Here is a 26101-nt window from a genome sequence, read left to right on the forward strand (position 1 = left end):
AACAAGAACATGTGTCTATTTGCAGGAGAAATGTTTCTTCTATGTTAATCAGAATGAACAAGTAAGTGCTGATAAATTAAAAAAAAAAATAAAAACTTCCAAGATCAAGCTAACAGGCTTGAAGAAAAATCCCTCCCTTGGGGCAGAATCTTCAGTGGGACTCTCTCATGGATAATGTCCTTCCTGAGACCCCTGGCTACTGTATGTCTAATCCTTATGTTTGGTCCTTTCCTCCTTAATCTCACTGTCAAATTTGTTTTCTCTTGACTAGGAGCCATCAAGTACCATCTTCCCCTACAAGAGGACCAGACAGTCCAGACACCTCATTCCTTGGACTCTATGTGCCTCCCTCCAACAATAGGTAGCTCAGGGACTATGGTTAGGGAGACCATATCCCAGGCCCTTTTATATAGGGCCAGCTCTATGTCCCACTCCAGCAGGAAGCAGCTACAGAAAATGGACCTCCTTCCTTCAATTTCCCAACAGATTTTGGGCTGGATATGGTCAGAGGGGTGGGGGTAGGGAGGAATGATGGAGGAAAGAATAGAAAAACAAAAGGAGGCATCACAAGACCAGAACCTGACTCATACAAGGAGATGGGGGTAGAGGGAAATAACATGATCTCTGGTCTCTTTTTGATTCTGCATAGTTGTCCAAAATTGGCAATAATCTAACCACTTGCAAAGATGAGCCCCTCCTTACCAAAAAAAAGAGGATAAAACCCAACGCTGCATCCACAAAGGGACAGCTCTGTCTGCTTACATCAATGCAAGTGTCCTTCATTCTTCTGTCCCCTTTTCCTAATAAACCTGTTCTTTAAAATATAACTAACATCTCTGTCTCATGGAGAAACTCGCCTGGGAAACTTCGCCACGCGCTACTGAAAGGGAAGCTCTGGTGAAACATTTCCCAGAGTGAACCCAAGGACCCTGCACTCCAAACCCACTGACTTCAAAAACTACATCATTAGCAGACTTTTCTTTATTGCCCTTGTCCAGGAACATCAGCTGTCCCTGTTTCTGGGGTGTTTGGTTAACCCCCTTTGGAAGTTGTCCTTATCTCTGGAGCTTCCCTTATTCGTTTTGTTTCCCTTATCTCAGAAGTCTCTTTATCTCTCACCAAACCCCAGCCTGCTCTGTCCCTGACTGCCTAATTAACCCTAACTTGCCCTAGGACTCATAACTTTCTTTTTCCCACCTCCACCCCCATATATGAACCTTACGCTCCAGATACCTTGGCCCGCTAGCCCATTCCTTTCTATAGGCACTGTGCCCTCTCCATCAAAGCCCATACCCTTCAAAGTTCTGGCAAATTCAGTTACCTTTTGCATTGATAAGGTTGCACCATATCAATGTTGAGATTACACCATATCCATTCCTGTATTATAATAGCGTTCTACACTGTAAATAATGGGTTTTACATTTTAGTATATCCTGTTCTACAAAGGCAAGCACCAGCCTTTATTTTTGCCACCCCCAGTGCTTCCATCAATACCTCCTTCACTGACCTGAAAAGTCTGAGTCCACTAACCATAGAATGGAGGGTTGGAAGGAAGGAGGGCACTCCTCAACCCAGCATCTCCCAGCTTTTGCAGCTGCTCCCTCCTTGCTCTCACATTCTCACCATCCTCACCTTTTGTCTGAATGCCAAAGCCGCTAATCCTCAGGCAGCAAATGGAACACTCAACATCTTAATAGCGAATTAAGTGGCCTGTTTCACTTCAGCTCTTAGGTGTCCAGTAATTGTTGACTTCTTGTAACTGTCAGATTTAATAATTTAATGAGGTTAAATACTAAGCCCTCACTCCAGGTTCACAGTTTTGGGAGGCTGTAATAGATAAGGGAATTGATAAGGCTGGCTTAGGGACAAGGTCATAAACCTGACCACCATGACCAGGAAAACTAGCTAGGCTCCAGGAATGCAGAAGCAGGACCTGGAAATGTTCCTAGCTGAAAGGCCAGTGCCCAAGACCAGACATCCCAGCAGAAAACTGGTGCAAACTGATCCAAATTAGTCATAGGGCAAGCGGATAGCTTCTAGGGTCATAATAGAATAGGAAAAAGACTGAGGAATAAGGAAGTCTCCAGAGATAAGGGCAACAAATTTCAAAGAGATTAATCAAACACCTCCTAGATTATGTACATTCCTGGACAAGGGCAATAAAAAGTATTCTAAGATAAGGGCGAGATGCAAGATGTAATTCTGGGCACAGAAACATTAAGACAGAGTGAGACCACTGAAAATACCTGGGGATTAGTGGCTTTGGCATTCAGGCATTCAGTCCCTAAAATGGAGACCACTGAGAATTAACCAATCACAAAGAGACTGAGGGACTCTAGCATATTAGGGAAATAAGCTATATATATTCCCTGAGGCATGACTCCAGGGCATCTCCCTTGCCCCTCCCTGGCCTGGTCCACCAGCCTGGGAGTCCCACTTTTTTTTCTGTTCCTTTTCTCCTTGTAGGGGCAGGATAGGCACAGTGCAGGTTTTCTGATCCAGCAGATGGGTAAAGGAGTGTCCTGGAGCCCTCCCTGGCTTTCTCAGGCTTTTATTAAGCTTTTACATGTAGTGCAGCAACAAGGTACACAGCAGGCAGGGGTGCGGGGGTAGGGGGGCAGAATGCTGGGAGGCCTCCAAGCCCCCCCACCCCAAGTCTTCACTCTGGGCTTCTCTAGCTTCTCTCTTTCCTCTCTTCTGCCTCTCTCCTGCTTCTGCTTCTCTTGGTGACTATCTCAATACCCCTCCCATGGCCCACAGAGGTAAATAAGACAATTTGCAACAATGTAACAAATGCAGGTGCCCCATCAGGTAGGGCAATCCTAATGGTGGGAGGGCAGAAAAGCCTGAAAACCATTTACCAAACCATTTACCCCACACTCCTCAATAAACTTTCCCTTATATCCCTATGTGTAAACAGATTTGCCTCTTTTTCCTTGCTTAAGAATCAGTGACGTTCCTTCTGCGGCTACATGAGACACCAAACCGTGGTGGTCTAGTGGCTAGGTTTCAGCGCTTCCTCTGCAGCCTGGGATCCGTTCCTGGCTCAGAGACTAGACCTGAAAGCCTAAAATTACAGTATCATCAAGTTAGTCCACGAAAACAGGATAAAAGAGAGCCTCAAATCCTCCTTTGCAGGTAGACTTCTCCCATCTCCCCTGCTGTTTGTCATAGCAGTGTATTTCAATAAGTGTTTCTTTTTTGTTCTCCACTCTGTCTCTGGTGAATTGTTTCACACTTCCCCTGCAGCCTCACGCGGACATTTCTCCCACAACAGAACCTTTTGGAGGAGGATTCCTGTGGGGGGGGTGGTGGTGGTGGTGGTGAGTATGTCCTCATTTCTCCTGTTGCCTTCTGAGTATTTTTTCTGCCCAGGGGCCAGACTATTATCACCATTCCCTTGCACTCCTCACAGCCTTTGACATAATTATCCATGACAAGTTGATTTAAAGCGCAGCTGCTGGAAGAGAAACATGTCTTGCTTGGCCTTCTGGGAGTTGTAGTCCTGCAGGCCCCCGGGCTGCCTGGCTGACGGTGCAGCTTCAGACTACAGCTCCCAGGCCTTCTCCGAGTCCTTCCCGCACAGGCTCAGAATCCCTTGCTCTGAGGAGGTGGTGACATTGTGTCTATTGTATCCTTGGATTTGTCTGTTTGTACATTTCTCCGTTCCTGAAATTAAGAGTTAAAAGCATGGCAGATGAACAAGAAATCATGTGCAAATTGGAAAGCATTAAAGAGATCAGGTAAGTGGAACATTACCGCACCCCATTCCCCAGCCTCCACGAACCGTCCCCCTCCCAAATCCCTCCCGGTGAGAAATGGCTGTTACCCTGGGAAAGTATCTATTGTTGGACTGCTTGCCTGGGCCTGGGGGGCGGGGGCCTATTTTCCTCAATCTGGGCTGGAGGGAGGCTGGGAAGATTCCGAACAGGGACTCCTAGAGAGAGAAAAACAATGAAACCTACAGAGTGAGAATTTTTGTCAGATATAGCAGAGAAAGCCAGATGGAGACACACAGAGGATGGGGGAGGGGCGGGCCGGCGCCAGCTTTATTTCTCTTTCAGTGGAAGTTGGGGGACCACATTCTTTGACGCATTAATTTTTAAAGTGTTTGTTGACTTCAAGTGTACTTGGCTGCTTGCTCTTTAGGAGTACACATTTTTTTTTCCAGTTTCTGCCTCAACTTCAGGACCTGGAGCTACGGGGAACATTTTGAAAGTAGAGTCTAGTGCATTAGGGCGGGTGGCCACTGCCTGAAGCAGCGGGGTTAGAGAGGGGTGGCCCGGTGGAGTTTGGGCAGGAATGCCAGCTGGATGGGTCTGGAAGTGCCTTTGGAAGTGTGCTGGTGACAGAAGGACTTCACTCCTGCCTGTGATTTCTTTTTGCTTTCACTCATCACTTTGTTCCTTTCCTATCAGGGGCTTGGGGAAGCTTACAGGAGCGATGGAGAGTGGGGAGGTAGTAGCGAAGTCTACGGTGGAATCCAGAGGCAGGTCTAAGGTTCTACAGGAGAAGGGCAGGCAGAGGGAGGTTCGTTGGTCCAGAAACTTTTCTCTCCATTTTCTCCCTATGTTGTCTGTGCTTAGAACAAAATAGCACCTGGGAAGTTGGCTTACATCAGGCGTTTCTTTACCTGCCCTCTTTTGCTTGAGTCCCCTTCCTGAACTTCCACCCTTGTTCTGATGGTGGCCTGGGTCAAGCTGTCTCCCTTAACTGTTTTCCAGGAACCTGGAGCAAAAGAATGAAGGATATCAAGTGTGTCTCTTTTAGAAATGAAGCTGACCAAGAGGTTTGGCATGCTAAATTTAAGTGCCTCCTTAAGACTCACAGGTGGTGGTAGTGGTTGATGGGGGTGGTCATCGTGGTAGTGGGGAAACACCTTATTTTTGTCCTTGGGAGGGGTTGCTTCTCTACTTCTGCAATGGAGTACAAGGAAGGGAACGATTATTGAGCTGTTGGTGTGCCAAGCCCTTTGACCTATTGCAGCAAAAGTTCTGATAGGTTCCTACACTTCTTTACACGTGGGAAGTGGAGGCACAGAAAATTTAAGCAACTTCCAGAGCCAAACAACATGAAAATGCAATTTGATAGTAACCCAGTCAGTCTGCATGCAGAGATTTTGGTCTTACCACTCTAGTGCATGGAGGGTCCAGGAAAAGTTGGAGAAGGGAATATGTTGCAATTTTTTTTCTGGAAAAGCATCAGGAAATAGGGAGTGAGATACCATGGTTCAGGAAAAAAAAAAAAAAAAAAACAGCTGTTATGATCACAATGCAAGCTTAGGTTGGCAAATTGAGAAACAGTACTTTAACATTACTGGACTTTAGAGGAACTTCTGCCTCACCACAAGAGTAGGAAAAGTTGGGAGCAAGGAAGAGTGATCCCTCCCAGTGGAGGCCACCTGGAGAGCCATGACTTCTACCCTCACCAGAGGTAAACTAGGCATTCCTTAAAAACTGTTCAAACAGTGTCAAAGGACAGTGCCAATGTGGGGACAGGTCACAGTGGGTTCTCACCCACGTGCTAACAATTGCAAAAACACTCAGGCTCGGGGAATAACAGCAATGGGTTTTATTTAACAAACAGGATATTAGGAAAGGGGAAAGTGTTTCTAAGGCCACTAGTGGCTATTTCACCCCAGATTGTGTCCACAGTGCTCAGTAGACTGAAACAAAGGCCATGCATGCAAGATTGCACTGTCCTGTCAATGAGGTCCTGGAGCTGGTGGCAAACTGGTAAGCTGTGGGCAGGATCCAACTTCTGGTGGCAGCTGGAGGTGCTGAGGTGATGGTGTAGCAGCCCATAGCAACATTCTGAAGGCCAGGCTGGATAGCACTGGATGCTGGACCAGACAGCAATCTAGGCAACAGTACTGAGAAGACAGTGCTGGACAATCCTTAGGAGTAGAGAGCTCTCAAATGTGACCAGACACAGAGTGCTGGTCACCAAGAAATTGTGTCAAGCATGCCTGTGTTAATGGCTCGTTGTGACACCAGTCCCAAGACCATTGGTTCTCCTTGCAGGCAATGTCAGAGGCAGGGCTGGAAACAGGGCTAGAGGCAGGTGCAGTAGCCAGGTCTTTGTGAAGATATATGGAGGCCTGCTGAATCCCACAGATTGACTATTCACTGCTGCTTTTCTTTGGAGGCTGGTTGCCGAGTCCTTCTGTTTTCAGAGGGTGGGAATAGAATGAATTCATGCTGACTTTGCTCTGCCTTATAGCCTCTTTCAGAATCCCCCACCCTACAAGCCTGATTGGACCATTTAGCACAAATCAGGTACCTTCTATTTTTCAGTCTGAATACTTAACTCATCCCCATGAATGAAACTGAGCTTGAACCTGATTAATCCATTTAGCTTAAACCTGGTTGTTCCATTTATGATCCTGGCTTCAAATACAAAAGGGGAAAAGCCCACTCCCTGTGGAGACTGACTTACATTGAGGCCAGGGCAGGATAGAGGGACAGAGGGTTCCAGTTTCATTCCTTCTACCAGCTGGCCTAGTTTCCTCAGAGGCCTACAGAGGAGGCTGAATGACCACCCCAACCAGAGTAACAACAAACCCCTCCACAAACTGAATGTCAGCCAGAGCCCTGTAGAGAATCCGGACTTCTGCTGTTCCACTGCTGGTCAAAGGAGGCCTGCAAAAAACCAAGTCTTAAAATAAATTCAGAGTTTCCAAATTTAATTTAAAAATTCACTTGACATACCAAGATATCAACTAATAGCAACAGAAAGTAAATGGATACCAACATTGGGCCTCCCCGGTGGCACAGCGGATTGAGCGCAGTGCTGAGAAGCTGTCAGCAGCCTCTGCAGCGCTGATTCGATTTCCAGCTGGCCAGGGAGATTCCCACATTGCACCGCAGACCTCTCCTGTCTCTCCCGCTGCTCCCCTCAAGTAGTGCTTTCGGTCCTTCTGCCTGTTCTGCTACATGCTTTGTCTCTGGTGAATTCTCTCACCCTCTCGTGTCTCTGGCCTGTACCCCAGTGCTTGTATAAATAAATAAATCTTTAAAAAAAAAGGTTTATGGGCCTCCCCGGTGGCGCAGCGGTTGTGCGCTGGGTTGCGAAGCTGCCCACAGCCTCTGCAGCGCCGGTTTGATCCCCAGCTGCTCCCCGGCCACCGGAGGAGGGTCCCGCATGACGCGCAGTCCTCTCCTGCCGCCCGCTGCTCCTCTCAGCAGTGTACTTCGGTCCTTCTGTCTGCTCTGCTCCCTGCTCTGGCTCTGGTGAATTCTCTCACCCTCCCGCGCTTCTGACTGTACCCAGTGCTTGCATAAATAAATAAATCAATCTTTTAAAAAAAAAGGTTTATTTTGAAAAATTGATGCCAACATTGAGATGGCACAGATGTTAGAATTATCTGAAAAGGGTTTTAAAGCAGCCATCATAAAAATGCTTCAGTGAGCAATTGCAACAAATGATAAAATAGAAAATCTCAGCATATCCATGGAGTCTAGAGTCTCAGCAAAGCAACACAAAACATAAAGATGAGCCAAATAGAAATTTGAGGACTGAAAAATATGATAGCCGTAATTCAATGGATGGCCATAACAGTTAAATATAAAACAATAGAAATCACCCAATCTGAGCAATAGGCGGAAATTAGATTGAGAGAGTAAATAGTTGAGGGAAAATAGAATGTCATAAAATAAAATAAATGTTGATTATAAATGGTGTAAACATACCAATTAAAAGAAAGAGTGGGGTTATTATGAAAGCCATTTCACAGTGATATGCTGTCTAGAAGAAATGTACTTCACATATAATGATATAGATAGCTTTTTCCCAGTAAAAGGCTCGGAAAAGATACCCATGAAAACATAAAAGAAAACAGGAGCAGCTATATTAATATCAAATAAAGCAGATTTCAGAGCAAAGAAAATCCCCAGAGACAGAAAGGAACATTAATGAGAAAGGGCCAATCCACCAGAAAGACTTAATATTGATAATTTCAGATGTAATGTGTAAAAAGTGATTTGAATTAGCTTGCTTTGACAACTTCACAGTCGTATACAAGGTTAAATCACTTGGTTTAAGAACTTAAAATGGGGAAAGTACTAAAACACATACTTGATATTCATATGCAGACAGTAAACATGTATGGGAGGTTCAGAGAAGGAAGGATCAAAAGAAGGGGTTGAAAGAACTGAAGAAAGGAATATTTGTTTAGCATTTACTAATTTCAAAGTTTTTGTATTTTTCTAATGACAGGCGGTGATGAAATTATTATCCCATTTTACAGATAAGGATACGAGACTCAGGTTAGGTAACCTAACACAGCTATGGTTTATGCGTTTCAACAAATGCTGACAATTTATTCATTATTCGTTGTTTTTTTTTTTTTTTTTCAACTTTTCTAATCCTAAATCCTTTAAAGTATAAGCAGAACAGCCCTATTTATGTTTTAAAAAAATCAATAACTTACCTCTAAACTGAAGTAATACTGATGATGGCAGTATCATCTAAAGACCTGATTTAGTCAAGCTGAAAATACATACATACACATAGACCTGAAAAAGGAGCCCTGCTGCTTGGCAAGACCAACTCTTTCCCACAGCCACCTGAGCAGTGCAGCCATTGGAGAAGGGTGGTGGTTTCCCGCCCACCCTCGAAGTTGCTGTATATGGGCAGCTACTGCCCTGGCACCAGCTTAAATCCCTCAGCCCCTGAGGCTCCAGTCTTGGTGGCAGTGGCCACCCAGAGTGTTGCCTCTGGGCAGCATCCAGGCTGCCCTGCAGCAGAAGGCTGTGGGACAGCTACACTGTGGCCAGGTGCTGACTGGGCTTTATGACTGGCCAGGTGCTAGCTGGATTTCAGCACTGTAGCACCCCTTCTTGGGCCTCTGGTGCCTGGCCCCAGTGTGCTAAGTGTGGTCAGTGGAAGTGCCAGCAGGTGGTGGTCATTTTACCACCTGCCACCAGTGGCCCCATTGGGGCTTAGGCTGCAAACAGAGGCTGGCAGTGATTGCTGGTGGCAGTGGTTCCCTAGGGCATGCAGCCCACTGGGGATTTAGAGACAAGCTTGCTTGGAGCTTGCTCTGGCATAGGAAGCAATAGCTAGCTCTACAGCCCCTGGTTCATTGATATAGGGAGGTGTGTGTGGCCCCATTGGGCTAGCTCCAATACTGTGTCTCCCTCACAAAGAGCTGTTAACACAGTGTATCTGATACTTCCTTCTAGTGGCTTGTGGTGACTGCCACTACTTGTCAGTGCTATTCAGCACTATTGATGGGTGACTGGCATTCTGTGCCCGGGTCACCTCTGAGAGTTGTCCATTGTCTCTGATATATGGTACTGCCTCCCTGTGCTGTTGCCTCTATTGTACTCTGGTCCAGTGTTCAGTGCTTTTCAACCCAACCCTCAGACTATTGCTGTTGCTGTGAGCTGCTGTAGTGTCCTCTCAGCATCTCCACCTGTGAGCACCACCAGCTGTCACTGTGAGTTGTATCCTGGCCCACTGCTTGCTGTGTGCCACGAGCTCCAGGCCCTCACTGACAGGATAGTGCCATATTGAATGAGCAACGTTTTCTTTGGGACTTCTAGTCACTGGATACTGTCTGGGGTGAGGTAGCCAGCCATTTGTGGCATTAGAAACCTTTGTTTCCCTTGTTTGTTCAATAAACCCCATTGTTGTTCACTGAGGCTTAGTCACCTTGCAATTTTGCATGGGGGTGAGAACCCATAGACAGTGATCTGGACACTGTCCTTTGACCTGCCAAAGCACCCCTACAGCACTGTTTCAGACCCAGAAATATATTTATGCACAGCACTTAGGCACACCAGTTCCAGACTTTTAAGTTGGAAAAGTTTGAAGAATGGCTTGACCATTCTTTACTCCTCACTCTGACGACATGCCCAGCTTTTGCTTTCCTCTCAGTACCAACTATATTCTAACCCTAAGCTCCAGACCTCACCCTCACAATCCCACACTTGTCTATTTTGCCTATACATTCCTTGGGCTTCCAATTTGTGATGCTGGGGCATGTGGTATGTGAAAAAGGAAAGAGAAAATTGGAACAAAGGGGGATGGAAAAGAAGCAGCTGTGAAGCAGAGAAAGTGCAGCCACCAATGGATGAACCAGAGCCTTACACTAGTTCCAAAAATGCATACTAATATTTTCTTACCATGCATGTGTCATCCTGATGTACATGTATCCATGTACTATGTACTTATGTAAGAAAGGAAAAACACATTTGAAAGTATTTTGTTGCTAAGTAGATTTTCTTAAATGTAAGTTTCTGTCCTAGGTCATCTATTTTTTTTTTTTTTTGCACATATTCTCCTGGGTGACCTCCTCCATGGATTCAAATATTATCTCTAAATCCCCAATCACTGCCCCTATCCCTCCAAGATTTATCCCAATACACCCAACATCCTACTGTACTTGTCAGCTTGGTTTTCCTGCAGCCACAGCTCATGTTGGCCAACTCATGAGATTTTGCTTGTGCCCCAACAATCCAGTACTTCAACTGAAATTCTGGTTTAATGCCATCATTCTCTGCAGAGTTACCTCAGGTTGACTTCAACATCAGTGTTAGTACTCCTCTCTTACAACTTACTTCAAATAAGTTTGCCTTTACCTCCACACTCACTACCCTGTTTAGTCCTTCATTATGACTTGCCTGGATATTTGCAATTTGTCCATTTCTTTTTTTTTCTTTTTTTTTTTAATATTCATTTATTTATTTATACAAGCACTGGGTGCAGTCAGAAGCGCAGGAGGGTGAGAGAATTCACAAGAGCCAGAGCGGGGAGCAGAACAGGCAGACTGATGAAGTACACTGCTGAGGGGAGCAGCAGACATGGCAGGAGAGGTCTGCGCACCATGTGGGACCCTCGCCAGCGGCCTGGGATTGAACCGGTGCTGCAGAGGCTGCAGGCAGCTTCACAGTCCAGCACTCAACCGCTGTGCCACCGGGGAGGCGCAATTTGTCCATTTCTATCTGTAGAATTGCTTTCGTGTCTTCTCTCCCCTATCTCTGATGTCATGCACAATGATTTGAGAACTACCTTCCGAAAAAACCTTCACTAACTTCCCATTGCCTATAGCAGTATTTTCCAAAACACAGGTTATGAACCACTAGTAGATCATGAAATTTGCTAGTAGCATTTCAAAAACATTTTCTTAAAAGAACAAAATAAGAAATATCAGCATACATTGCATAAGATATAGTAGGTGTTTTTTTTTGAGAAACATTTGTTTTAGCTTTGTATCTTTGCATGTGTGCCTTGGGTCACAATGTGGAATTCATTTCTCACTGCACATCATTTCTTACTGTATGTCTGTTAGACAGTTGTCAGAATGACATTCATGCCCTTCTAACCCTCTGCAAAACTGGCCCAGATACCCTTACAGTTTGATGTGATACTACTCGTTTTCATTCACCCTGTCTTCTAATCACACAGATGTTCTAACTATTCCATATGGTTCCATTCCTTGAGGACTTTGACAATGCTGATTCCTCATTCTTTTTTTATTAAATATGTTTATTTAAACAAATATATATTTATAGTTTACATCGTTGTTCAATTTTGTATAATGTTTGGTTTTTCCTCTCAGTTGTAATCCTAATAAAATTCCTACCACCAAGGCACCCATGAACCATCACCATAGTCTCTTGTGCTTTTCCCTCCCTTGCTTTGATCACTCTCCCTATCCCTCCCCTGCTGTATGTCTCCAATTTATAGTTTGCCTAATAGTTTTGTCTCTTTTTTTTTCTTTCCCTACTAATTGTTTGGTGTCTCCATATGCTGCCTATAAGTGAAACTATCTGATATTTTTTTCCTTCTGACTTATTTCACTGAGCATAATCCTCTCCAGCTCCATCCACGTTGGTGTGGATGGCAAGTTTATCTTTTTTGATTTCTCAGTAGTATCCCATTGTGTGTGTGTGTATGTATGTATGTGTGACATAAACAACACACACACCCCACATTGTCTTGATTCATTCATTCATCTGTTTTTGGACATTTAGGTTGTTTCCATATCTCAGCTATTGTAAATAGTGCTGCAGTAAGCATGGGGTGAAGATTTCTTTTGAATTAATGTTTTTGTGTCCTTTGGGTAGATCCCTAGGAGGTAGATTGCTGGGCCATATGTTATACCTATTTTTAGTAATTTGTGGGTCCTCCACACAGCTTTTCATAGTGGTTGGATCAGTTTGCATTCCCACCAGCATTGTAATAGGGTTTCTTTTTATCCACACCTTCACCAGCATTTGTTGTTGTTTGTTTTTTTAATGTGGGCCATTCTTACTGGTATGAGTAATATCTCATTATGCTTTTGATTTGCATTTCTCTGATTATAAATGATGATGAACTTTTTTTTTCATTTGCTTATTGGCCTTCTGAATTTCATCTTGAATGCCCTTTCTTTATTCCGAGACTGTAAATCTTATTAATTCTTCAAGGAAATTTTCAGACCAAATACTACCTCATGTCTAATACCTTCTAAAATTCCTTAGAACAGTTAATCACTTCCTCTGTGGGCACCCACAGGGATATTTGTTATATTTGAGTGATAATTCAAGTTATTCTACCTTATGATAAAATTCTGGTTTGACATGTATTCCTTTCTTCCCTCTCTCCTTTCCATCCTTCTTCCTTTCACCATTTAACCATCGCTATGATAGCTTCAACAGGCTCCCCTGCCACCTGCGTTGAGAACTGACTCATCCCCAATGTTCACTCAAATAACATTGATAGCTGGGAGTTCTGGGACTTAGAGATGGGCAAGTCAATGCAAAACAATTCTGGCCACAGCAGAGAAAATGAAAGGAATTGACATTTGAACTGTTCTATGAAACCTACTTTTCTCAAAGTTCTATTTCTCATATGAGCAAATAAATATTAAATGAAATAACTCTTGGTACATAGGCAGTGTTCTCACCAGACTTGAGTGGGTTGGAAAACAGACTTCTATTTCTTCATTCAGTGATATTTAGTAAGCACCTCTTCTGGGCCAAAAACAGGACTGGGTTATTCTGTGGGGACCCCCTAAGATGAATTAGATTTGTTTTCAAGGATCTAATAATCAAGGTGAATAGCTTAGTTCTCTTCCCCCCTGGGTTCCAGATTCAAATATACACATGTCTACTTAATCAACACAATTGTAAAATATTATCAATAACATCTAAAACCGGCTTCCACAGAACTCTTACTTCTATTCCCATCATGCCCACCCCAAATTTTCCTTTCTTAGTCTTCTCCAACAGTAGTAAATGACCCACCATCTCTAAATCTGGAATCATACTGTATTTCTCCCTCTCTCTGACTCCCTGCTTATCAAACTTGACCATGCAATACATTCCAACTGGAGGGCTGTTGACAGTTAGCTGGGTCCTACTGAAGAGTCTCTGATTTAGTAGATCTGGGGCAGGACCTGAGAATTTGCATTTCTAAGAAGTACCTGGGAAATGCTGTTGCTACTGGTAATTGGAAAACCACTGCATTAAAAAAATCTGACAAGTTACCTGTATGTGTCTACTTTTTATTATTCCCTTAGCTTATCAACAAATCTAAGCAGTTTTCCACCTATCTTCACTAGCCAGTATGTACATTTTTAAAACATTTATTTATTCATGCATACAAGAGCTGGGGTACAGACCAGATGCGTGGGGAGGGTGAGAGGATTCGCCAGAGATGGAGTGGGGAACAGAACAGGCAGACTGACTAAAATGCAATGCTGAGGGGAGCAGCGGGCGAGACAGGAGAGGTCTGCTGCGCCATGTGGGATTCTTGTCGGCCGGTCGGGATCGAACCCACACTGCAGTGGCTGCAGACAGCTTCACAGTGCTATGCTCAACTGCTTGCTCTACCAGGGGAGGCCTCGATATCTACATTTGATCTGCCCATCCTTAAATCCTACAAGTACTATCCTAACATGCTTGTGTATTTTGGTACTAAGACAAAAACTGGTACTAAGACAAAAACTCTGAAACTGCTTGACTGATAATCCTGCCAAATTTGCTACAGGAATGGATGATCCATTGCCCTAGTATCCCTACTCTCCACCCTACTTCCTCCACATTAGCTAGCAGCATTGGAAAGAGGTTATGTAGATGAATATTTTTATCTTGGTGCAGGACTCTGGAGAAGCTGTGGCCAAGGGAGTTCAGGAATCATCATTCAACAACAGTTCATAAGACTGTGGGCCTGTTGATTGTGGTAAACCGTTAGGAAGTAATCTCTGTCTTTTCTGGGACTCAGTGGGCACATCAGCTGCATTATATCAGGGGAGGGGGGCCATTAGAAAAATTTTCACATAAAATCAAGTCTCTAATGCCTTGGATGCTTCTATTACTTGTAAGGACAAACATGAATACCATCTCATGGAATTATTTAACAACTCTTTTATTTATATATATATATATATTTTACATCATTCTTCCTTTTTGTACAATGTATGCTTTCTCCTCTCAGATGTAGCCCCTGTAGAATTCCCACCACTAATTCACCTATACACCATCACCATAGTCCCTTGTGCTCTTCCCTCTCTTGCTTTGATCCCTCTCCTTCCCCCTCCTTGAAGAATGTCTGAATTATAGTTGCCTGTTATTCTTTTTTAATTTATTATAATTATTTTTCCCTGGTCCCATATTTGTTTCCCCTACATTCTTCCTGTAAGTGAAACCATTTATTCTTTTTCTTTTTCTTTTTTTTAAAGATTTATTTATTTATGCATACAAGAGCTGGGGCACAGGCCAGAGATGTGGTGGGGGTGTGAGAGTATCCACCAGACAAAGAGTGGGGAATAAAACAGGCAGATTGACTGAAATACACTTCTGAGGGGAGCAATGGGCGAGACAGGAAAGGTCTGCCTCACCATGTAGGTTTCCCCCTGGCTGGCTGGGGATTGAACTAATGCTGCAGAGGCGAATTGCTTCATAGTGTGGTGCTTAACCCCTTGCACCACCAGGGAGGCCCATTTTTCTTTTTCTTTCTGGCTAATTTCACTGAGTGTAATCCCCTCCAGCTCCATCCATATTGCTGTGAGTGGCATGAGTTTATCTTTTTTGATTGCTGAGTAATATTGCATTGTGTATATATACCATATCTTGATCTAGTTATCTATTCTTGAACATTTGGGTTATTTCCATATCTTACCTATTGTAAATAGTGCTAAAATAAACATAGGGGTGCAAGTATCCTTTTGAATTAATGTTTTTGAATTAACGTTTAATCTATCCTTTGGATAGATTCCTAGGAGTGGAATTGCTGTTTTATATGGATGCTCCATTTTTAGTAGAACCTCCAGACAGATTTCCATAGTGGTTAGACCAGTTTGTATTCCCACCAGCAGTGTAGGAGGGTTCCTTTTTCTCCACATCCTCACCAATAACTTGTTGTTTCCTGTTTTTTAATATGTGCCATTCTCACTGGTGTAAGGTGGTATCTCTTTGTGGTTTTGATTTGCATTTCCCTAATTACAAGTGATATTGAACATTTTTTCGTGTACCTGTTGGCCATTTGAATTTCCTCTTTGTAGAAGTGTCTGTTTTAGTACTTCTGTCCATTTTTTGACTGGATTGTTTACTTTGTTTTTCTCAAGTCATATGAGCTCTTTTTACATCTTTGTGGTCAGTCCCTTATCAGTAGTGTTGTGTGCAAAAATTTTCTCCCAATAAGTAGGATAACTCTGATTGGTTATTGTCTCTTTTGATGCACAGAATCTTTTCAGTTTGATGCTGTCCCAGCTGTTCATCTTTTCCTCACAGTCTTTGCTTTTGGGGATGTGTCTTTGAAGATGTTACTGAGTTGTATGTCATGTAGTGTTTTGCCTGTATTTTCTTCTATATATTTTAAGGTTTCAGGTATTATGTCCAACTTTTTAATCCACTTTGTGTTGGTTTTTGTGCGTGGTATGAAGTAGTAGTCTAGCTTCATTATTTTGCAAGTAGTAGTCCAGTTTTCCCAGCGCCATTTATTGAACAGACTGTCCTTGTGCAATTGCATATTCTTTGCTCCTTTGTCAAAGATTAGTTGTCCATAAATATGTGGATTTATTTTGCGGTTTTCTATTTGATTTCATTGGTTTGTGTGTCTGTTTTTGTTCCAGTACTATACTGCTTTAATTATTATGGCTTTGTAGTATAGTTTGAAGCCTGGGAGAGTGATACCTCCATTCTCCTTCTTTGTAGTCAGGAGAGCTTTGGCTATTTGGGGTTTTTGGTGGCTCCATATGAATTTGATCAATATTTGTTCTATTTCTTTGAAGAATGTCATTGAAAATTTATAGGAATAGCATTGAATCTGTAAAATGCTTTTGATAGAATGGACTTTTTGATAATGTTAATTCATCCAGTCCATGGGCAGTGAATCTCTTTCCATTTCTTAGTGTTTCTTGTATTAATTTTAACAATGTTTGATAATTTTCTTTGTATAGTTCCTTCACCTCTTATGTTAGGTTTATTCCTATTTGATTTTTTGGTTTCAATTATAAAATGCATGTTTTTATTGATTTTTTCTTTAGCTTTATTGTTTGCATATAGGAAGGCTACTGATTTTTGTGTGCTGATTTTCTATCCTGCTACTTTAGTAAACTGGTTGATCTTTTTTTTTTTAAAGATTTATTTATTCATGATACAAGAGCTGGGGCACAGGCCAGACACGTGGGAGGTGAGAGAATTCACCAGAGACAGAGTAGGGAACAGAACAGACAGACTGACCAAAGTACACTGCTGAGGGGAGCAGCAGGCGAGTCAGGGGAGGTCTGCTGCGCAATGTGGGTCACCCTCGGCTGGCCAGGAATTGAACTTGTGCTGCAGTGGCTTTGGACAGCCCCATATGTTGCATCTTAGACCTTGTGCCACCAGGGAGGCCCCTGATTGATTATTTTGATTAGTTTTTCTGTGGGGTTTTTAGGGTTCCCTATGTATATTGTCATATCATCTGCAAATATTGATAATTTTACTTCTTCTTTTCCTGTTTGCAGTCCTTGTATGTCTTTCTCTTGTCTTATTGCTCTGGCTAGAACATCCTGTATTATACTGAAAAGCAGTGGTAAGAGTAGACATCCTTGTCTTGCTCCAGATCTTACAGGAAAGACTTTCAGCTTTTCACCATTGAGAATGATACTGGGTAAGGTTTGTCATGTATGGCCTGTATTATGTCAAGGTATGTTCCTTCTATCCTGACATTTTAAAGGGTCTTCATCATAAACAAATGGATTTGAACTTTGTCAAATGCTTTCTCAGCATCTGTTGATATTATATGGTTTTTATTTTTCTTTATGTTGATATGTTGGATTACATTAATTGATTTTCAGATGTTGAACCATCTTTCTGTCCCTGGAATAAATCCCAATTGGTCGTGGTGAATTATCTTTTTGATGCATTGCTGGATTCCGTTGGCTAGGATATATTAAGGATTTTTGTATCTGTTCATTTGAGAGATTAGCCTGTAGTTTTGAACCTATACTGAGTCGTAATTATCAGGTAGAATTTCCAAGTTTCCAAGAGATTCCATGATATGTCCTACTTCATCCTAAAAATTGGTGATGGGTCAGGATAAGAACTCACCCCACTGACTTATTTCACAGTATTAGAAATACAACATATATGGAATACTCCTTGATATGGTAAAAAGGAATCTGCACAAGATTCTTCACTTTTAGCTTTGTGATATGGGAAGTCACGTCTCTCTGCCTCAAATTTTTCATCTCTAAAACTGAAGCTAAATATACGTTATTCATAGGGACATTATAAAGGGTAAATTATTAAATTTTAACATGCCAGCTGACACTTAATTTCTCTTCATAGTATTTAATATAATATTGAAATTTTACTTTTTTGTTCCATATTTTCATTTCCTCTGGACCCTCGTCTTGATGAATCAGTGTTCACATTGCTTTGCACTCTGCAAATCCAGCCCCCAGCTCAGTCTGGCACATAGATGGGACTTGGTAGATTGCCATCAAATGAGTGAATTAATGTTATGTTAGTAAATGTATACTCTTAACATATATATGTGCATATATGTATGTATTTCTGTTAACATCTTATTAATTCATTGGTTGTTTTACATATCTAAATAACTTTGGGGGTACTTTTTTCCCATGGACAGGACAGCCTATGAAGTTCTCTGCCATTAAGGAAGACTCAGAGTCTAAATGAATTTGCAATGGGGGGAGGCTGGGGCGAGTGCCATTGAGAGCAGCTCTCCTTTTCACTCTCCCAGCCCAAGCTTTTATTAAATAATATGCACAAAGGAACAAGAAAATACTATGAAATTGTGTTTTTGCTTATACAGATTAATAAGTTGCTGCTGAAAACAAGTTTTCCTGGTTAGAAGGGAACATGTGCATAAGCCAGTACATCCTCAGAGAATGGGAGTCAATTCTGGGAAGAAGTTCTGTTTGCAGAACTTCTAATGTCCTGGAACTCTGTATGCAGAGTAAACAGGTATTCTCCACAAACTCCAGCTCCCTTTAGAGCAGCAGGCTCCCAACAGTTTTTCACTCTTCCATGTGTGTACATACTTCTCTCACCCTCAGTACTATGGTGCCAGTGACCTATCTTCTCCCCCATCCCCTCCCCCTCCTCTGCCTCTACTATTCCCTCTGGTAACCAGTATATTTTTACACAGTGTCAAATATATATTTTTTTTTTTTTGCTGTGCTTTGCCAGTATGTGTTCTTTGGGTATTTATATCCATGAATAAGTGAAACATCCAGCATCTGTCTTTCACTTTCCAACTTATTTTACTTAGCATAATCACCTGAAGATTCATCCATTTGTTTCACAAAAGGCACTATTTCATCTTTTTAAATAGCTAAGTAGTATTCCATTGAGTAAATATTCCATAATTTCTTTATATAGTCCTCTCTTGATAGGCACTTAAATTGGTTCCATGACTTGTATATTATGGATAATGTGCCAGTGAACATAAGAGTCCATAAATCTTTTTGTGTTAGTATTTGCATAGCCTTTGGGTAAATAGCTAGCAGTGGTATTAATGGATAATGGTATTTCCATTTTTTTAAAAGATGTCTCCATACTGTTTTCCATAGAAGTCCACCAAATTACATTCCTACCAACACTGGATGAGTGTACCTTTTTCTCCACATCCTAGTCAGCTTTCATAGTTTCTATTCTTTTTGAAATAGGCTGTTCTCACAGGGGTGAGGTGATACTGTGATTTGCATTTGCATTTTTCCTTCTAATGTGATGTTAAACATTTTTCTCATGTACCTCTGGATCACCTGGTTGTCTTCTTTGGAGAACTGTCTAGTTAGATGTCCTCCTCCCCACTTTTTTTTTTATTGAGTTAATTTTTTTGTTGTTAAGTTATATCAGTTATATAACCCCTTCTCAGACATATTTTTGGGCCAATCCCTTCTCCCATTTTGTAGGTTGCTTTTTTGTTTTTGTGATGTTTCCTTTTGGGGGAAAAAAAAAAAGCTTTTAAGTTTGATGTAGTCCCACTTATTTACTTTTGATTTTGTTTTTCTTGCTGTTATGGTTGCATGCATCCACAAATACATCTGTACTCTTAAGGTTCAGTAGTATATTATCTATGTTTTCTTTTAAGTATTTTATGATGTCAGGTCTTATATCCAATTTTTAATGCATTTATAATTGATTTTTGTGCATGGAGTTAAATAATCTAGTTTCATTTTTTTTTTGTATGTGGCTATCTATGTTTCCCAAAATTATTTGTTAAAGAGGCTTTCCATTCTACAACGTATGTTGTCACTCCTTTGTCAAAAATTAACTTCATATTTGTGTGAATTTATTTCTGGGCTCTCTATTCCATTGGTCTGTTTTAATGTTTTTGTTTTAATACATACTGTTTTAATTTATGTGAATGTGTAGAATTGTTTGAGGATAGGGATTGCGACACATCCATTTTTTTTTTTCTCTCAGAATTGCTTTGACTATTTGGGATCTTTTGTGGTTCCCTATAAATTTCACAATCATCTGTTCTATTTCCTTGAACAAAATCATTGGGATTTTGATTGGTATTGAGTCGAACCCATAAATTGCCTTAGTTAAATATGGCCATTTTAACAATGTTTATTGTTCCAATCCATGAACATGGGCTATCGTCCCATTTTTTGTCTTCTTTTATTTCCTGTAGCATTGTCTTATAGTTTTCAATGTGTATGTGCTTCACCTCCTTCTTTAAATTTATTTCATTCTTTTTGGTGTCATTTTAAATGGAATTTAAAAAAATCTCTTCTAATTCATTGTTTGCATATAGAAATGCAGATGATTTTTGTGTGTTCATTTTGAATCATGCTACTATACACTGTTCATTTATTATTTCTGGTAGGTTTTTAGCGGAGTATTTTGGATTTTCAGTGTTTATTATTTCACCTTCAAATAGTGATAGTTTCCGTTCTCCTTTTCCAATTTGTATTTCTTTAATGTCATTTTCTTGCCTAATTGCTCTGGCTAGGACTACCAATAAATATTATGTTGAACAGCGCTGGTAATAGTGAACATTCTTGTTTTATCCCTGCTATTAGGGGGTATGCTTTTGATTTTTCACTGTTAAATATGATGTTTGCTATGGGTTTGGTATATATGGTCTTTATTATATTGACCATTTTATTGAAAATGTTTATCATAAATGGTGTTGAATCTTGTCAAGTGCTTTTTTGGTTTCTATTGAAATTATTGTGTGATTTTTATATTCCTTTTTGTTTATCTGGTACATAACATTGGTTGATTTGCATATGCTCCCCTGGAAGGAAACTAACTTGATTATGGTCTGTGCTTCTCAATAGATTGCTAAAGGTTTTGTTGATGATTTTTGCATTGATATTCACTAGAGGTATTGGTCTACACTTTTTTTTTGTTTTGTTTTGTTTTCTTTTCATGCTCTCTTTGATTGGTTTTGGTAATTTTGGCCCCATAAAATGTGTTAGAACTTTCATCCTCTTCAGTTTTTAAGAGTTTGTGTATGATATCTTAGGTCTGATTTGATTTGGTAGAATTCACTAGAGAAACCATCTGTTCCTGAGTTTTTGTTCTTAGGGAGACTTTTGCTTACTCTTAATTTCTGCCATTGTGATTGATCTTTATTAAGCTATTTCATCTTGGTTCATTCATAGAAGTTTATATGATTGTAAAAAATATGTCCATTTTTTCTATTTTTCCAAATTTTTGGATAGAGATGTTTATAGTAGGTTCTTATGATTCTTTATATTTCTGCAGCATCAGTTGTGATTCTACCTCTTTCATTTCTGATTGTATTTATTTTGGTTTTATCTCTTCATTTCTTAGGGAGTCTAAGGGATTATATATTTTATTTTTCTCGAAGATTCAAAGATCTAGCTCTTGGTTTCATTGATCTTTTATACCATCTTTTTGTGTTCTCATTCATTTATTTACCCTCTAATTTTTGGAATTTCTTTCCTTCTACTGAGTTTTGTTTCACTTGATCTTCTTTTTCTAGTTAATTCATTTGTAACATTAGATTGTTAGACATTTTTCATTTTTTAAAATGTGGTCCTGTATTGCTGTGCACTTCCTTCATAATACCAATTTTAAAGCATCTCATAGAATCTAGTGGCTTCTTTCTCTGCTTTCATTAGTCTCCGTGTACTTTTTCAGTTTCTTCTCTGATTTCTTCATCGACCCAGGTGATGTTCAGAAGCTTTTGTTTAGTCTCCACATGTTTTGGCTTATTCCAGTTTTTCTTTTGTGTTTAACTTCTAGTTTTATTCCATTGTGATTATAGAAGATCTTGATATAATTTCTATTTTTGTATAATTTTGAGGCATATTTTGTGTCCCCGCATATGATTTATACTTGAGAATGTTCATGTGTACTTGAGAAATAATGTGTATTCAGTTATTTTGGAATGGAAGACTATGTAAATGTCTATAAATTCCATCTAGTTCAATACTTTAGGACTTTTATTTCCTTGTTTAACTTTCTTTCTGGGTGATCTATCCCTTAGACTAAGTGGTGTGTTGAGGTCCCCCACTATTTATATGTTTTGTCAATGTTGGCCGTAGGTGTGTTAATAGTTGTTTTATTTATTTAGGTGTCCCTTTTGTTTGGTGCATAAATATTAATGGTACTTTTATCTTCTAGATGAATTGGTCTCTTGATCATGACAGAGTTTCCATATTTGCCCTTGATTACCTTTTTTTTAAAGATTTATTTATTTATGCATACAAGAGGTGGGGTATAGGCCAGAGGTGCCGGGGTAAGAGGATTCACCAGAGACAGAGTGGGGAACAGAGCATAAGTGGATCAACCGAAATACACTGCTGAGGGGAGCAGCGGGCGAGGCAGGAGAGGTCTGCTATGCCATGTGGGTCATCTTGCTGGCCGGGGATTGAACTCCTGCTACAGAGGCTATGGATAGCTTCATAGCGCTGTGTCTTAACCCCTTGTGCTACCAGGGAGACTCCCCTGATTACCTTTTTTGACTGAAATACTAATTTATCATATATGAGAATAGCAGCTCCTGCTTTTCATTTTGTATTATTGTCTTGAAGTACCTTGCTCCAGTCTTTCCTTTTAACTTTGTGTTTGTTTTTAGGTTTTAAATTAAATTTTTAAAGAGAAGTATAGATGTCTGGTAATTTTGTCCCAAATTGGCAGTCTGAGCTTTTTAATTATTGAGTTCAGACCACTTATATTTAGAATGCTTATTGACATAAGAGGCTTAGTTACTATAATTCTTTATTTTCTATTTTTTGTATTGTTTTGTCTTTTTCCATTGGTTTTTCTCTGCTTTTTAATTTGGATGGCTTTCTCTGGTTGTTCTCTCATTTTTTTCATTTCTTCCTCTGTGTGTTTTTATTTTACATTTTTGCTTTATGCTTACCGTGAGAATTATATCAAATTTTCAGTGTCTAAAAAAAGTCCTTTATGATCTGGTACTGAGTTGTCATTATTTTAAATATGCAGGTTCTAAACTTTTCTTCCACCTATTCAGGTTCTTTATTTGCTCAAGATTTTGTGTTTTTTTTTTTTTTTTTTTCTCTCTTGGCTGTCATTTATGTCTTTTAGGATTGTGAATACTTCAATCCACTCTTCTCTGGCCTGGAAAATAACTGTAGAGTAATCTGAAGACAATGTAATTAGGGAATCTCTTTGTAAATAGACATTTTTTTTTTTCTCTAGCAGCCTTTAATACTTTTTCTTTATTTTTGACTAGACAATTTAACAATGATGTGTCTTGGTGAGGGTCATTTTGTGTTGAGACGTTTGGGTGTTCTTTCGTCTTCCTGGACATCCATATTTCTTTCCTTAGAATTGGGAAGTTTTTAGTTTTCTTGAGGTTGGCACCATACCATATATCTTTGTAAACATAACATCATCTGCCCAACTATGGTCATAAGCAGAACTCAGCAATTACATTTGGAGTGAAAAAAATAAATTTAAAAAGGTGATAAGAGCAGAATAATGATTATAATTTCAGTAGGTTCAGAAAAAGATGGACATTACAGCAGGTTGACATTTATTAAGAGTCAAAAAGTTCCAGAAACAAGGTAGGAACTGGGATTAATGAAAGGCTTTTTAAAAACAAATATTTTTCAGAGTGCCTGTTATACTCTTGTATATATAATTATCTGCAATTCAAATTGTTTCATGAATAAGCCTGTTTATTAGAGGACTCAGGACAATAGCTGCATGTTCTCAGGTGGGCTCATTCCCTTTCCATTCTATATATCTGCTCCTTTGTTTCTGTAATGAAGAAGATGGATTTGATTGGTGGCTTTATTATTATTATTAATCGCATTATTTTTTATTGAGGTAACATTGGTTTACAACACTGTATATGGTATATGTTTCACACCTTTTCAGTTATATGGCACCACACCATACCTACCACCAATGCACCCATGATCCTACACCATAGTTTATTGGTCTCCTCTGCCTTTGTCCCCTACCCCCCTCCTCACCCTCTTGTATTCTCCATTCTGCAGTCATATCTCTAAGGCTGGTTTTGGTTTAGTTTTGTATGTTCCCTTATTTTGTTTCTTTGTATTCCACATATGAGTGAAATCATCTGGTGTCTGTCTTTCTCTTGACTTCTTTTACTTAACATAATCCCCTCCAGTTCTGTGGGATGCCATTTTTTAAAGATTTATTTATTTATGCATACAAGAACTGGGGTACAGGCCAGAGGTTCAGGGGGTGAGAGGATTCACTAGAGACAGTGGGGAGCAGAAAAGGCAGATGGACTGGAAAAACTGCTGAGAGGAGCAGCAGGCAAGACTGGAGATTTCTGCTGCGCCATGTGGATAGCTCCCTGGCCGGCCAGGGATCAAACTTGTGCTACAGAGGCTGCGGATAGCTTCATGGTGCTGTGCTTAACCCCTTGTGCCACCAGGGAGGCCCGGGATGCCATTTTTAACAATGATTATGGTTATCATTTTGCTAATTTGTGTATGTTTATTTTTTTAATATTTATGCATACAAGAGCTGGGGTGCAGATCAGAGGCATGGGAAGGGAGTGTGAGAGGATTCACCAGAGACAGAGTGGGGAGGAGAACAGCAGAAAGGCAGATCTAGTAAAGTACACTACTGAGGGGAGCAGGGGGCGAGGCAGGAGTGATCTGCTGTGCCATTTGGGTCACCTCCCTGGCTGGGGATTGATCGAACTGGTGCTGCAGTGGCTGCGGATAGTTTCATGGTACCCCTTGCACCACCAGGGAGGCCTTTTTTTTTTTTTTTAATTGAAGTACCATTGTTTTACATTGTTGGTAGTATTTTGTGAGTATAGGCTCTCTCCCTTCAGGTGTAGTTAACTGTAGTGCTGATTGGTGGCTTTGAAATAAAATTCTGAGAATTCCTGGGAATTCCAGGGAAGTGTACCAAAGGTCATTCTGGTAGAGTCAGGAAGGGTTGAATTTGAATAGAGAATATGGACTCTGCACTTCTCCACTTCTCTCCACTTCTGTATCAATGATCACATTTATGATTTGATCTATGTTCTATATTGTCTTATAATTAGTCATTTTATTTGAAGGAGGAGTTCTTATTATTCACCACAGGATCCAAAATATTGGTATGTGATAGTTATCTAATAAAATTTTTGTCGTTTGGTTGATATAAAATACAAAAAGAAGGAAGATAGGTGTGTTTGTGTGTGTGTGTGTGTGCACATTTAAGCTGTGGCTGGCATGATGCCCACTCTGTATATATGAGAAAGGAAGGACCTTTTACTTGTATTTAATTTCAGCTCAAATTTCCTACTTAGTGAACATTGCATAGTGAGTCTAAAGAGTGTTGGAAAGACAGTCACAACAAGAATAATAAGTCACCCACTTTTTTCTTCAACATTACCCCCCACCCATTGTTCCGGGATACTGCAGTTGACCAATTCCATTTAAAAACTTATTTTTTCTACATATGCCTTTTGAAAAGTCATTTATTATCTTGTGAAATCATAGGAGGGAAGGAGTAGAAACAACCAGAAGGTATAATGGGTTTAGATTTAATTCATGGTGCAGTATGAAACCATTGGAGGATATATATTTTAATAGTTTTATTGAGTTGTAATTTACATGCTGTAAGGCAGGAAGGGACACGGAGCAGGATCTCTATGATCCCATGCAGACCGGGTAAAGGAGGAGAGAGTCCCGGAGACCTCGGTGGGTTTTCAGACTTTTATAGGGATTTACCAGGTACACAGCAGGCAGAGGTACTGGGGGGCCGGGAGGCTGGCAGACCTCCCAGCCCCCAGCAAGTCTTCACTCTGGGCTCTCCGGCCTTCTCTCATGTTCTCTCGGCTTTTCTCTCGGCTTCTCTCTTGGCTCTGCTGGCATCCCTGTGACGCCGCCCTTAAAAAGCACAGTCTTATCCCAGGTGAATCCCATCTACATATGCCCACACCCTACTCCAGGTGCCTGCCATCAGGCATGCATTCAGGACCGCAGGGTTTCGTCATCTATCCTAATGGCGGGAGGGCAGAAAAGCCTGATACTTTTTACTTTACCCTACAATGAAAAAGTTGATTCATCAATATTTTCTTTCATGGATTGTGATTTTTGTATCATATGAAAGATTTTTTGACTATGTCAAACTCACAAAGATTTTCTCCTATGTTTTCTCCATAAATTGTATTAATAGATTTTACATGTTAGACCTATAATCAATTTTCACTTAAAGTATGATTTGAAGTT

The 26101-nt window shown here is 40.6% G+C and overlaps 1 protein-coding gene across 2 annotated transcripts in view; it reads left to right on the top strand.

The window, feature by feature from the left end:
* The first annotated feature begins 3559 nt into the window (after window positions 1-3559).
* Window positions 3560-26101, top strand: part of ZC4H2 (zinc finger C4H2-type containing) — a 63105-nt gene continuing 40563 nt past the window's right edge. For both annotated transcript variants that reach the window (XM_037512324.2, XM_037512322.2), the window contains exon 1: window positions 3560-3743. In XM_037512324.2, coding sequence (XP_037368221.1) covers window positions 3691-3743 — 53 coding nt within the window. In that variant the 5' untranslated portion in view covers window positions 3560-3690. The remainder of the gene's footprint in view (window positions 3744-26101) is intronic.

Source organism: Talpa occidentalis, unplaced genomic scaffold (genome assembly GCF_014898055.3).
Source record: "Talpa occidentalis isolate TD23 unplaced genomic scaffold, MPIMG_talOcc4v2.1 talOcc4.15, whole genome shotgun sequence".
NCBI classification, from domain to species: Eukaryota; Metazoa; Chordata; class Mammalia; order Eulipotyphla; family Talpidae; genus Talpa; species Talpa occidentalis.